General features: G+C 49.2%; 1 protein-coding gene across 1 annotated transcript in view; it reads left to right on the top strand.

Annotated features, from left to right (window-relative positions):
• The window catches only part of GREB1 (growth regulating estrogen receptor binding 1), a 66,675-nt gene that overhangs the window by 37,333 nt on the left and 16,158 nt on the right, over positions 1 to 13,184 (top strand). Inside the window, exons 19-23 of the mRNA XM_020883216.2 lie at positions 1,143 to 1,342; positions 3,122 to 3,211; positions 5,403 to 6,010; positions 8,600 to 8,702; positions 12,105 to 12,263. Coding sequence (XP_020738875.2) covers positions 1,143 to 1,342; positions 3,122 to 3,211; positions 5,403 to 6,010; positions 8,600 to 8,702; positions 12,105 to 12,263 — 1,160 coding nt within the window. The remainder of the gene's footprint in view (positions 1 to 1,142; positions 1,343 to 3,121; positions 3,212 to 5,402; positions 6,011 to 8,599; positions 8,703 to 12,104; positions 12,264 to 13,184) is intronic.

The raw sequence follows: 13,184 nt of genomic DNA, 5'->3' as shown, positions 1-13,184 counted from the left end.
CAGCAAATGGCAATGAAAGGTGTCTGGGCCTGGGCAGCTTTTCCAAGTTCTCAGATAGGAACCCCTTGGGCTCAGGGGGGTGGGTGTGGGGACTGCTGCTGGTCTCCATGGGTGGAGGCCTTCCTGATGAGGAAACCGAGTTTTCCAGAGATTAAGCCGGTATGGTGGATGGTGGCCTCAGAGCTTCCTGGCTTCTTTCCGCTGGGCCATACCACACTTATAGAAGGGCCACTTCACATTGTTTACTCACGGGCCAGCTAAAAGCAGCTCCAGACTGTTCGACCTTGGTTGTTGCTATGTCATGGATCAAATCTTCCAGTCCTCAGCTCCATCGGACTGACAATGCCTTTATTTTAAATTTGAGTGAGCTTTCTGAACTCCTTTTTGTATCAGGCACAGTGCTGGACTTTTGATCTAGCACTTGTCACTTGCAACGTTAGTATTACTGCCCTGTTCTTTAGGTGAGCAAATGGAAGGCCATTTTCCTGAGGTCACAGAAGCAGTAGTTACAGAGCCTGACTGCAGCCCCCATCCGCCTCTCTAAGCCCTCTGCTGTTCCCCTGAGCCCTGCCCCTCCCATCCCATGTGTCCACCCCTCCCCATATTTCATGACTCATTGGAGCGTTTTCCCAGATAAACTCTGGTTTCCAATATGGCAGTGACTTGATGGCCATCCTTTCCCTTGCACGAGACATGGTCCTGGACACATTTTAAATGTTGTTGGAATAATCAGGTGTCTACTTACTGCATATATCGCTCGTAACAGTACACTTAAGTGGTTATTAATATTCATTCATATCCTTCAGATGAAAAAAAATCTGAGCCTCCCGAGTAGTTGCCCACTTTGTCTAAGGTCCTGTCGCACGAAGAGGCAGGGCTGGAACTCAAGCCTCGTTCTCATCTGACCAGAAAGTCGGTGTTCTTTAGATTCCAGGCAGCACAGGGCTAAATACCGAGCAGGGGCCCCCAGAGACGTACAGTCAAATGGACTTCGGTGCTCAGGGCTCACGGTGCGCTGTCTGATATTCCATTGGCCTGAGTCCTGGGGGCTTACTGAGGCAGGCAGGGTGCTGGTCCCTGGCACGCAGCCATGCCTCCTGGTAGAAGGCTCTCGATAGATCCCTTCTTCCGCCTCCTCCCAGGTCCCTGCGGTACTGTGACCTGCGGCTCATAAACTCCTCCTGCCTGGTGAGGACGGCCCTGGAGCAGGAGCTGGGCCTGGCCGCATACTTCGTGAGCAGTGAGGCTCCCCTGGAGAAGGGCGCCCGGACTGAGGCCTTGGAGAGCGATGGGGAGAAGCTGAGCAGCACAGACAACGAGGACGAAGAACTGGTGACAGAAGGTGGGGAAGCCGGTCCTGCCCCTGTCCCCACTCAGGGTGGTCCTTGGCCTGTCTGCTGGTCAGCAGCTCCCAGTGAGAACCATCTAGATACATCTTTAGGGGAAATCCTTCAGTGATTTCATGTTTTGCTTCCCCTCCCCCTGTTTTTGGAGAAGGAAATGGCAACTCGTTCCAGTATTCTTGCCTGGAAAATCCCATGGACAGAGAAGCCTGGTGGGCTACAGTCTATGGAGTTGCAAAAGTCAGACATGACTTAGCTACTAAACCAGCCATCACTACCCCTCATTTTTGGTGGTGTGAGAAAATGGGAATCCCAGCAAGTTCTTTGAAGCTCTAAAATTCTTTAAAGTAGGAAGAAAAATGGAGATTTCCTAGGGCTTAAGCTCATGCCTTGTTTGAATTGCTGGTGGAATTACTGGCTGGTTTAAGATTCACTCGCTTATGCCTTCTATGTGAATTCACTGGAGGTGTCCATTATTGGGATTTATGGAAACAGGCCAATTTCATCTGCAGACATGAGAGTTTGACACAATGTTTTTTAATAGGACACATAAATCAGGGCAGTGCAAGGCATCTGGCTGCTGTCAGCAGGACAGGGAGAAAAAAAATGAAAAGCTTCTGCCGTGAAAGTGCAGGGCGTTTGTGGGGTCTGGTGTAGGGGAGAGTGAGACTGGAGAGCCAGCAGACCAGAACGCCTCTTCCCCGCCCAGCCCCCATTGCTGGCTGTGTGCGTTTGGACAGATCACGTCACCTCTTCTAGCCTCAGATGGCCCATCTGTAAAATGGGGAGGAAAGACCCTCCTGGTGCCGTAGATGATTTTCACAGGTGTGGGCGGGCCCCTGACATGAAATTGCCCACGGAGGGAATCCACACACTTGACATCTCCCGACCCACCTTCCCCCTTTGTGCCTCTTGGCTTCTGGCCCTCATGCCGCCCCTTGAGCTTTGGCCACACTCATCTCATGGTTGTGCCCTGCTCTGTCACCTCTGGGCCACACAGTTGCTCTCCCAGCCACTCGAGTTCCCTCTGCCCCATGCTTCACTTGGAAACCCCACCCAGCTGGCCGTTCAGAACTGGGGTCAGGGTCCCCTCTCTCAGGATGTCTCCCCTCTCCTGCTTCCTCCTGTTGGGTGGGTGCCTGGCTCCTGGGTCCCAGATCTGCCCTATCTGCCCTCCTTACTCCATCCTGTAGCCAAGACCCCTGGGCAGGAGCCCCACTGACCTACCAGTGCCTCACTGGCCTGCCCTGCATCATACACCTGTCTCCTTAGCACTCCCTCAGAGGAGGGGGCCTAGGGATGTGGATGGATGGGTGGGTGGGCTGATGGAGGGATGGATGGAGGAATGTATGGGCAGATGGATGGATGGATGGACAGATGGGTGGATGGAAGAATGGATGGATGGGTGGTTGGAGGTATGGATTGAGGAATGGGTGGGTGGGTAGATGGAGGAATGGATGGATGGGTGGGCGGAGGAATGGATGGATGGGTGGGTGGAGGAATGGATGGATTCATGGATGATGGAAGGATGGGTGGATGGAGGGGTGGGTGGATGGCGGAATGGATGGATGGACGGATGGGTGGATGGATGGATGGAAAGATGGGTGGATAAAGGGATGGATGGATGGTTGGATGAAGGGATGGATGGATAGATGGGTGGATGGAGGGATGGTTGGATGAGAGATGCTATATATGAATGCACTTTATAAACTGAAGTGCTAGGGAAACAGATGGTGCCATGATTACTAGGCCTCTTCAGTGTGTATGTTTTGAAACAGGCTCCACGTCAGAGAAGCGGAGCCCTGTGAAAAGAGAACGATCCCGCTCCCATGACTCTGCATCTTCATCCCTCTCCTCTAAGGCATCCAGTAAGTCTCCAGGGGATAAAGATCCCATGGTTGGACCGTTTTGGTTTTCTGAGACTTCAGAGACTGGAAAGAAATTCTTTATTTTCAACTAGAACTGGAAAGAGAAGGGGTCCGTGAAGAACTGGCCTTTCTAGAGAGTACGCGTCTTTCTGGACCAGGGTTGGGGGTGATTCTGGGGTTATGAGGGGTTTGGGCTGTGGTGGCTCCTGTCCTGGGAGGAGGCCTGTGCTGCGGGGTGTCAGAGGGCCACCCCTCGGTGCTCTGCAGGCCGCTGTTCATTTGGGGAATCGGGGCAAGGAGCTGGGTGAGTGTTGCTGTCGAGTCTGAGGGCCGAGAGAAGCGGACACAGAAGGCTTCACTGGGGGAGAAGCAGCAAAATTTATCAAGTGTCCACTGACCCCTGGACCTGACCGCACTTGGGCAGAGGAGTGGGGAATGTGGGTCCTGGGGGCCGCCTTGGCCTCAAGGGAGCAGTCCGGGGCAGCACAAGTGAGACAGATCACATGTCCTCCCACCACAAGTGTTTATGGACAACCTGCTCTCTACCTGGCTCGGGGCACTGAGGGTCCCATTAGATACACATCTGCTCTCAAGGAATTCATGGTTCCTTTGGACCAGGCTGTGTTGCAATAGGGGCTGCTGTGTATTTTCTGCACACATTCACACTATGAGATGCTATGCTTATGCATAGGAAGAAGTTTGTCCCAAGTGGGGCAGATTCAGGAGTTGGGGTGGTCCCTGCAGGTTTCAGAGAGCAGCTGGCCTTTGGGCCTTGAAGGGAGAGGAGGCCCTGGGGTGTGAAGGTGTGTGTGGTACTTGGGTGCAGTGAGTGGTCCTGGGGTGACAGCTTAGGGTCATTTAGTGGCTGCAAAGGTCAGAGCACATCATGGGGTTTGGCCTGGGGTCTTCTTTCATTTCTTCTCTTCCACCTCCTCACCAGCCCATGGATAACAGTGGGTCAGGTGGTGAGGGTCTCCCTCACAGATGTGCACAGAAGGAATCAAAAGAGGCCTTCTCACAGGAGCCTGGATTCTGTGATGGAGGAAGGTCTGATTTATAGTTTTGAGTCAGTCAGAAAAGCCAAAAGCTTCTTATCCTTCTGCCCCAAACAACAGAGGGACCCAGGGCACCAGGGGGACCTGAGAAGTGGGTGCTCCAGGCCATTAGAGTAGAGAGGTGTGGCGCTTTGCTCTTCCCTGATCCTGGGCTGACAGCTTTATAGAAGGTTCTGGGACCTGCTGGTCTGTGCAGTGTTGTCAGGCAGAGTAGAATGTCCAGGCTGCTGGCCAGCTTCCCCGTCCTGTGAGGGGACTTTCTCAGAATTCCTCAGAGGACCCTGAGACCTTAGGGAGTCTCCAATGAGATGCTTCCTGTGGCCTTGGGTACAACCTCCACGTTTCAGAGATGGGGAAGCCCCCGCCTTTCAGGAGGTCCAGGGTGATAGTAGCGCTCGTGGTAAAGAACCTACCTGCCAATGCAAGGGTTCAGTCCCTGGGTCAGGAAGATACCCTGGAGGAGGGCATGGTAACCCACTCCAGTATTCTTGCCTGGAAAATCCCATGGACAGAGGAGCCTGGTGGGCTATGCTCCACAGGATCGCAAAGAGTCAGATATGACTGAAGCAACATAGCACACACAGGGTGATATAAAAGATGGACCAGGATGCCGCTCCTGGATGCCAGGAACCCACAGTCACCTTGGCTTGCAACGTGGTCCACTGGTGGGGGAGAGCAAAAGAAATGCTGCATTTGGGTAGCTGTTGTACGTGCGGCATTTTCTATCTTGAATTCTTCTGGAAGCTAAAGAGTCGAGCTTTTTCATTCCTATGAGTTTTGCTACCAGTCTGAACCGGAAGCCCCGCTGTGCTGTGCAGAAGGGAGATCTGAGCTCCGGGACCCACCTGCACCGGAGCAGGAGGTGGGCTGAGTGCTGATGGTGAGGGTCTGGGACAGATGGGGCTGTGGGTGCAGAGGCTTGGAGGAGTGTGTGGGGCCAGGGGATCGGCGCTGGCTCTCTCTCCGCAGTACCTCTGGGCTTTATCAGAAGGACAAAAAGTCCATATTTAACCAGAAGGGGAATTGCCTTGGCGGAAATTCCCATCATTGCAGGTAAAAGGAGTCAGTGCTATATAAGCAGGAGCTGGAGTTGGGGCGGGGATCCCGGGCCCTGACTGACGGGTGTCTCTCTGCAGGCTCAGCACCATGCGGCGAATCCTCAGCCGGACCCTCGCAGGGGGAGCGGGTCCGGTCCCCACCGCCCTGTGGCCCCTCGGAGGAGGCCAGGGCCCCCGGGGAGAGACAGAGGCTCCGGGCAGCGGGGGGGCCACCATCGGTCATCAGCAGGCACAGCCCGGGGCTGACCCCACAGCCGGATCCCAGCCTCAAGAGCGGCCAGCGGGGTGTCCAGGTGTCAGCCCCGTCAGCATCCTCCTCGGGCTCGGCCTCCTCACCGGCGCTACCCGCCACCGGCCCACTCGTCCTGCAGGCCTCCCAGTGCTCCATGACCAAGTCCTGCCGGCAGCCGCCCGTGGTCTTCCTGCCCAAGCTGGTGTACGACATGGTCACGTCCACGGACGGCAGCGGCCTGCCCAAGGCCGCCTCGCTCCTGCCCTCGCACTCGGTCATGTGGGCCAGCTCCTTCCGGCCCCTGCTCAGCAAGACCATGACGTCCACGGAGCAGTCACTCTACTACCGCCAGTGGACAGTGCCCCGACCCGGCCACATGGACTACGGCAACCGTGCCGAGGGCCGCGTGGACGGCTTCCACCCGCGCCGGCTTTTGCTCAGTGGGCCACCCCAGGTGGGTGCTGCCCCATGCGCCCAGCTCTGCGGGGATTGGGGGGGCTTGTGTGCACACCCAGAGGCTGATTTGGGGCTGAGAGCATCCCAGAGCATCCGTTATTCACGTCTGCTGTCCCCCAGGTGGCATCTCTCGTAGCCCTAAGGGGATGGGTAGAGGGACCCACCTGCTGCCCATGCCGGGGTGTCCTCCATCCTCTGACCCCAGTTTCCTCTTTTGAGCAGTATGGGGCCAGAGGGGTCCTCTGTGGGTCCTTCTTGCTCATTCAGATTATGGTTCTGCCTTTCCCACATTCCTCCATTTGGTCCTCACAGCCAGTCAGGGCGGTTCTCCCTCACTCTGACAATGGAGGCTGACCCCTGTTTCTGTCCTGCAAGATTCTGGTGAAACACAACAGGGAGGCAAGAGACCTGTCTCCATCCCACAGCTCATTGTATTTTTCTGACAACGAAAGACAGTTTCACCTGTCATCATGGCAGGAACCTAGGTGTGAATGTCAGGGGTTGCGAGCCTGTGATGGTGATGAGGATGCATGAGGTTCGTATGGGGTCTTGGGAGGGGGGCTCAGTCACTCGGAGCCGGGGTGAAGGGTGGGCCCTGCATGGAACTAAAACATCACCTGCCTCCCTGGGCCAGTTCCAGCTCTCTCTTTGCCTCAGGTTCCTCATCTGAGAATGAGGAAGCTAATAGCTGTGTCACAAGAACAGGAGCTTTAGACAAGAGAGTGGATGGTAGGGCACCCGACCCCTAGAAAGCACTGTGGTTGTCCCCGTCATCATCACTGTCCCCGTTCAAGACACATTTCCTTTTCACTCACGTGTTCGTTTCTTGGTCAGGTACCTACCCCAAGAAACACAGACCCACAAAAATATGGATAGAAGTGCTCGTTTTTGTGTTATGTAATTTTCAGTAGTTAAAAAATAAATGGAAACACTGTGAGTTCTGTTGGTCAAGCTTGACTGAATTTACTTGGGCACAGAGGTATCATGCAGTTCAGCTACAGAAAATTTGAGCTAGATCTTTGTATACTGACACTGAAAGTTCTCTAAGCTATCTCCATTTTAACGATCAAGTTGCAGAACAGTATATACATAGGGTCATATCAATTACACAGAAAAACCACTGTGTGCGTGTGCCTGCATGTGTGAAAATATCTTCAGAAACCCCCGACAGGAGAGCTGTCAGGGGAGGGGGCTGGAATCTGTGACTATTCTACTTTATTATTGGGCTTCCCTGGTGGTTCAGACAGTAAAGAGTCTGCCTGTCATATGGGAGACCTGAGTTCGATCCCTGGGTTGGGAAGATGCCCTGGAGAAGAAAATGGCAACCTACTCCAGTATTCTTGCCTGGAAAATCCCATGGACGAAGGAGCCTGGCAGGCTGCAGTCCATAAGGTTGCAAAGAGTCAGACATGACTGAGTGACTTGACTACTTTTTTATTGATCTGTATTTCTTGCACTTTTAGATAAGCATGTAGTACTTTGTGTAATTTTTTTAAAAGGGGAAAGTAAAGTGTTTTTTATAAAGGAATCCTGGTTTTTCCATACCCTCATCTTACTGAATGTTATCAGTCTTTAAAATTTTTGCATTTTTGATAGGGGAAAATTACTTTGTATATCATAGTTTTATTAGTAAGGGTGAATGTATTTTAATATCTTTATTGGTCACTGGTGTTTCTTTTACAATGACTTTCTGGTTTTGTTTCTCTTATTTTTCCCTTAGTCCATTTGACTTTCTTTTCTTTTGCTTTGTTCTTTTAGAGTATAAAAATTTTAATCCTTTGTGAATTATATGCATTGTGAATATTTTCTCTAAAGCTCCCCCCAGTTGTATTTCATATTTTCATTTTGTAAGTTAGCTATTTCCATTCATCAGCATCTGTTGAATCCTTCCTATGAACCAGGCATTAAGCTGAGAACTTAAGCTGAGAACTTAAGCTTTAAGCTGAGAGCACATTTTTAGGATGCCGAGGTGGGTGGGAGAGGAGGCTAGCCCCCAAGTCCACTTGTAGCTAGTTGTGATGTCAGTGCACTAAGACCAATAGTATACTGGCCTAGTGCTGGCTTGATGGGGGTGGGGACCTATTAATACAAGAAGAGAAGGAAGTCCTGAACTTAGGAAGAGAGAGGTGTGATGCCAACCTTTCACATCTCCCACAATGAATTTTGTTGTCCCGCTACAGATACATCCATTAATATAAGATCACAATTTGCAATTGAGCAAGACTTTTAAGGCATTATTAAAATGTCAGTTCTTTTTTTTTTTTTCTGAAGCAACATTTTGTTCAGCTTGTGATGGAGTCCTATTTCTAACAGCTTAAACAGTGTGGCCAATTAAAATCTGGAAAGACATTTGCAATAATTGATAAGCAGGTGGGTCTTCTGCCCATGGGAGTTCATCTGTCTGCCTGTGCCACGTTTCTTCAGGCCACATTTTCCCTCAAAGGTCTTTGCATCCCCCTAGCCCTCATTTTAATTGGGCGAGATGGTTAAGATTGGTGGATGCGTGGAGGCAAGTCAGGTGCTCAGTCAGCGCCTGCACTTGGCATGGACATACTGATGGTCGGCTCCCACTTCGCTGTCCCTGCAGATCGGGAAGACAGGCGCCTACCTGCAGTTCCTCAGCATTTTGTCCAGAATGCTCATTCGGCTGACGGAAGTGGATGTTTATGATGAGGAAGAGATCAACATCAGTGAGTTCCCTGTTGATGACCCTGGGGCTTGGAATGATCTTCATCAGTTTCTCAAGTGTCTTTGAGAAACTTGCTTGTGTCTTTTACTTTCAAGATGGAATTCTCAGATTAATGATCTGACTCCTCCCAAGGGCTTTGGAGGGCTTTTATCTTTCCCTTGTAGTCATTGTGCTCAATCCTAGAGTAGAGCCTGGGAGGCCGTGGGGAAGATAAAATTACGATACTAAAAGTAACTGCTCTTTACTGAGTACCTTCCAAATGTAAACCACTGTGCCAGATACTTTACATAAATTACCACATTCATGTCCTCTACCATACCGAGAGACAGATATTGTTAATCCATGTTCCTGCTAAGTAACATGTTCAGGAGCCAGCTCAGGGGTAGCAGAACTGGAACCATATTTGGTTGCTGCCTCTAGGGAGTTTTCCAGGTGGCTCAGTGAATCAAGAATCCACCTGCCAGTGCTGGAGACATGGGCTCAATCCCTGGGTTGGAAATCTCCCCTGGAGAAGGAAGTGGCAACCCACTCCGGTATTCTTGCCTGGAGAATCCTATGGACAGAGGATCCTGGTGGGCTACAATCCATGGGGTCTCAGAGTTGGACACGATTGAAGCAACTGAGCATGCATGCACGCTGCCTCTAGAAAGTAGAGTTGTCCATCAAATGAGAATTCCCTTTCAGACCGTTGAGCACATAGGTCAGCGCCTTGGGGCAAAATGAAGAATACATGATATGTAGGGATTAGGCTTTTCTTCTCATTCCCAGAGCGGAGTTTATCCTGATTAAGGGAAGACTGTCTTTGAACATGTTTCATGCTCATTGTAGAGGACCTTCTCCCCTTCCTCTTCTAGTGCCACTCCAGTGGCTCTGAAACAGTTTACTGAATGAATCTGTTGGGAATGAAGATTTGTGTAAGGAGTCTGTATTATAGAGAAGGAGCCCCACGAGGCTGCACTGGCATCTAAGAGCACTTCTATTGTGTATGTTTAAGGTGCACAACTGGATGATTTGATACACATTGTGGAATAATCACCACAGTCACCTCTCATAGTGACCATGATCATTACAGCATCATTCACAGTAACCAAGATGTAGCAACAACTGTATGGTGTCCATTGATGGATAAATGCCTGCCAGTAGTTGAGTGGATAAAGATGGGGTATATACGTGCAATGTAGTCAGTCTTGGCAAAGAAGGAAGTCCTGCCCTTTGCACACACAGAACTTCTTTACATGCTCTTAACTATGTTTGAGTTTTGACTGGGATAAAATTTAGAACCCAGGAAGCTTGTCTAGCCCTTGATCTTTCTTTTGAAGGAAAAAGGAACCATATCAACGCTCATCTGCGCTCTGAGTTTTCCACCATTTCCCCCACAATTTGGAACTGTATTGCTGCTGAGTTTCTGTTTCATATTTTGTTGGGTACACCAGTGATAAAGAGGATTTGACTGAAGTGTGTTAAACTTCATAGCCTTATTTTCTCAAATACTCTCCTATTGCTTTGGGTTTGTCTTTGGCAAAAAGTGCATAATTCCCCTTTTACAGGATGTTGTGAAGATTAAATGATGTTATACATATGAAGCACCGAGCACCTATTAAATGCATAATAAGCATTCCTCTCCCTCTTCTTTTTTTTCCTCTTTCTTATGGACGTCTCCTTGCAGTCCAAGGGACTCTCAAGAGTCTTCTCCAACACCACAGTTCAAAAGCATCAATTCTTCAGCACTCAGCTTTCTTTATAGCTCTGACATCCATCCATGACTACTGGAAAAACCATAGTCTTGACTAGATGGACTTTTGTTGGCAAAGTAGTATCTCTACTTCTTAATATGCTGTCTAGGTTGGTCATAACTTTCCTTCCAAGGCGTAAGCGTCTTTTAATTTCATGGCTGCAATCACCATCTGCAGTGATTTTGGAACCCCCAAAAATAAAGTCTGTCACTGCTTCCACCGTTTCCCCATCTATCTGCCATGAAGTGACAGGACCGGATGCCATGATCTTAGTTTTCTGAATGTTGAGCTTTAAGCCAACTTTTTCACTCTCCTCTTTCACTTTCATCAAGAGGCTCTTTAGTTCTTCTTCACTTTCTGCCATAAGGGTGGTGTCATCTGCATATCTGAGGTTATTGATATTTCTCCCGGCAAACTTGATTCCAGCTTGTGCTTCATCCAGCCCAGTGTTTCTCATGATTTACTCTGCATAGAAGTTAAATAAGCAGGATGACAATATACAGCCTTGACGTGCTCCTTTTTTGTATTTGGAACCAGTCTGTTGTTCGATGTCCAGTTGTAACTGTTGCTTCCTGACCTGCGTACAGGTCTCTCAAGAGGCAAGTCAGGTGGTCTGGTATTCCCATCTCTTTCAGAATTTTCCACAGTTTCTTGTGATCCACACAGTCAAAGGCTTTGGCATAGTCAATAAAGCAGAAATAGATGTTTTTCCGGAACTCTCTTGCTTTTTCGATGATCCAGCAGATGTTGGCAATTTGATCTCTGGTTCCTCTGCCTTTTCTAAAACCAGCTTGAACATCACGGTTCACGTATTGCTGAAGCCTGGCTTGGAGAATTTTGAGCATTACTTTACTAGCGTGTGAGATGAGTGCAATTCTGCGGTAGTTTGAGCATTCTTTGGCATTTCCTTTCTTTGGGATTGGAATGAAAGCTGACCTTTTCCGGTCCTGTGGCCACTGCTGAGTTTTCTAAATTTGCTGACATGTTGAGTGCAGCACTTTCAGTATCATATGTATAAAATATCATATACATGAAATCAATGTATTACATAATTTGGGGTTGGACCAAGTAGAATTTTTTACCTTTTTGCCAACAAGCGTTTAATGAGCACTGTAGACTACACTGATTATAATAGTACAATGATACATGGCAAATGTGAAAACATGGATTGAGCCAGTGTTGGCATTCAGAAAGGGGAAGCTGGTGGATCTGAGCATTTATAAATGTTTTCCTATAGGTGAAGTGATAGGAGTTGGGCCTTACTGACTGGGTATCATTTAGATATAAGAGTGAGAGAGAGAACTGCATCAGTTTCTGCTGGTACTGGTAACCAGTGTGGTGTATTTGAGGGACAGGGCCAGGGAAAAGCACAGAGCACAGGGTTACGTGTATTGGGAGGAGTGGAAGTTAGTGGAAGTCAGAAGAGCAAGCCTATCCCATAGGAAACCCAGCATAAGGCTCTTTCTCTGGATAGAGATAGATCTGAATGCACCTTCTTGCTGAATTAGAAGAATCCTGAAAATGAAACATGTACCTGGGCATTTGCGATCCCGTGGTAACTTGTAGACTCAGCATCAGTTCCACTCCAACCATCACCCTTGTGCACGTTTGAAATAAATCTTTCTGACATCCCATTTTGTCACATATCTGTGTTTCTCCCGATCCTGTAGACCTCAGAGAAGATTCGGATTGGCATTACCTCCAGCTTAGTGACCCCTGGCCGGACCTGGAGCTGTTCAAGAAGTTGCCTTTTGACTACATTATTCACGATCCGAAGTATGAGGACGCCAGTCTGATCTGCTCACACCATCAGAGTGTAAAGAGCGAAGGTCAGATTTGTCAAACTCTTGCTTCCACCTTCTTCCAGAGTATGTGGGAATAGCCTCTTAAAGGGATGAGTTAAATCTTGCTAGCGATGAACATATCTGATGGTGATGAGTGAACTGGAGGTGCCTGTGAGAGCAGTGAGGTCACCACCTCTCTGGACAGGAAATGCTCTTCGACCTCATGAGGGAAGATTTGCTGCTCCATTAGTGTGGAAAAATGTGAGGACGCTGTTGATGGCTTTTCATGATTGGAATATTCTGAAGATTCTTGTTAATCGAAGAAAAAGACATATGTTTTTCTATGAATTTGGATTGTTACAACAAAATGCATCTATTTCCCATCCTGCCCTTCCTTGGTCTCTTGTTTTCTCGCTCCTTCTTCGGGGACCGCTAATTTTCACAGTAACCCTGCCGGGTTTCAGGGTCACTGGTGACAAACGTCGGATGTGAGTGGCCAGTGAGATTATAAGCACTGACTGGGAAAGTTCAGTGAATACAGTGTGAGAGGAAGACACCAGTCTCCTTGTCGATTCCATCATTTTATCTATATTGAGCTCAGAGCAGATGCCATTCACTGAAGCCTCCTTCACACTTCACGTAGACCTTCTCAAATGGAGGTTGAGTGTTAAAATCTTAATTTTGCTAAGTCGTTTGAAATCCTAGGGGTGATCGTGTGCTTTGCAGCATTTGCATATTAAGTCAGTGATCGATTTACGTTGTCACAGATCGAATCCTTGAATAGGTTTATGAAACATCCGGAGCAGGATGAGTGAGACACCATGTGAATGTAGTGTCTAGTTTATCCCACTGAGACTCTGTCCTTCCTGGCCAGTGGAGTCAGCTTGGGGTGGACAGGTGAGAGGCGATCCCAGGAAGCCCTGTTACAGTGTTTCGTTGCCAACAAGTGGGAGGAGAGAGTATTGG

This window comes from Odocoileus virginianus, chromosome 2, assembly GCF_023699985.2.
Source record: "Odocoileus virginianus isolate 20LAN1187 ecotype Illinois chromosome 2, Ovbor_1.2, whole genome shotgun sequence".
Taxonomy (NCBI): Eukaryota; Metazoa; Chordata; class Mammalia; order Artiodactyla; family Cervidae; genus Odocoileus; species Odocoileus virginianus.
Note: the sequence above shows the minus strand (reverse complement) of the source record. Positions and strands in the feature narration are given on the sequence as shown.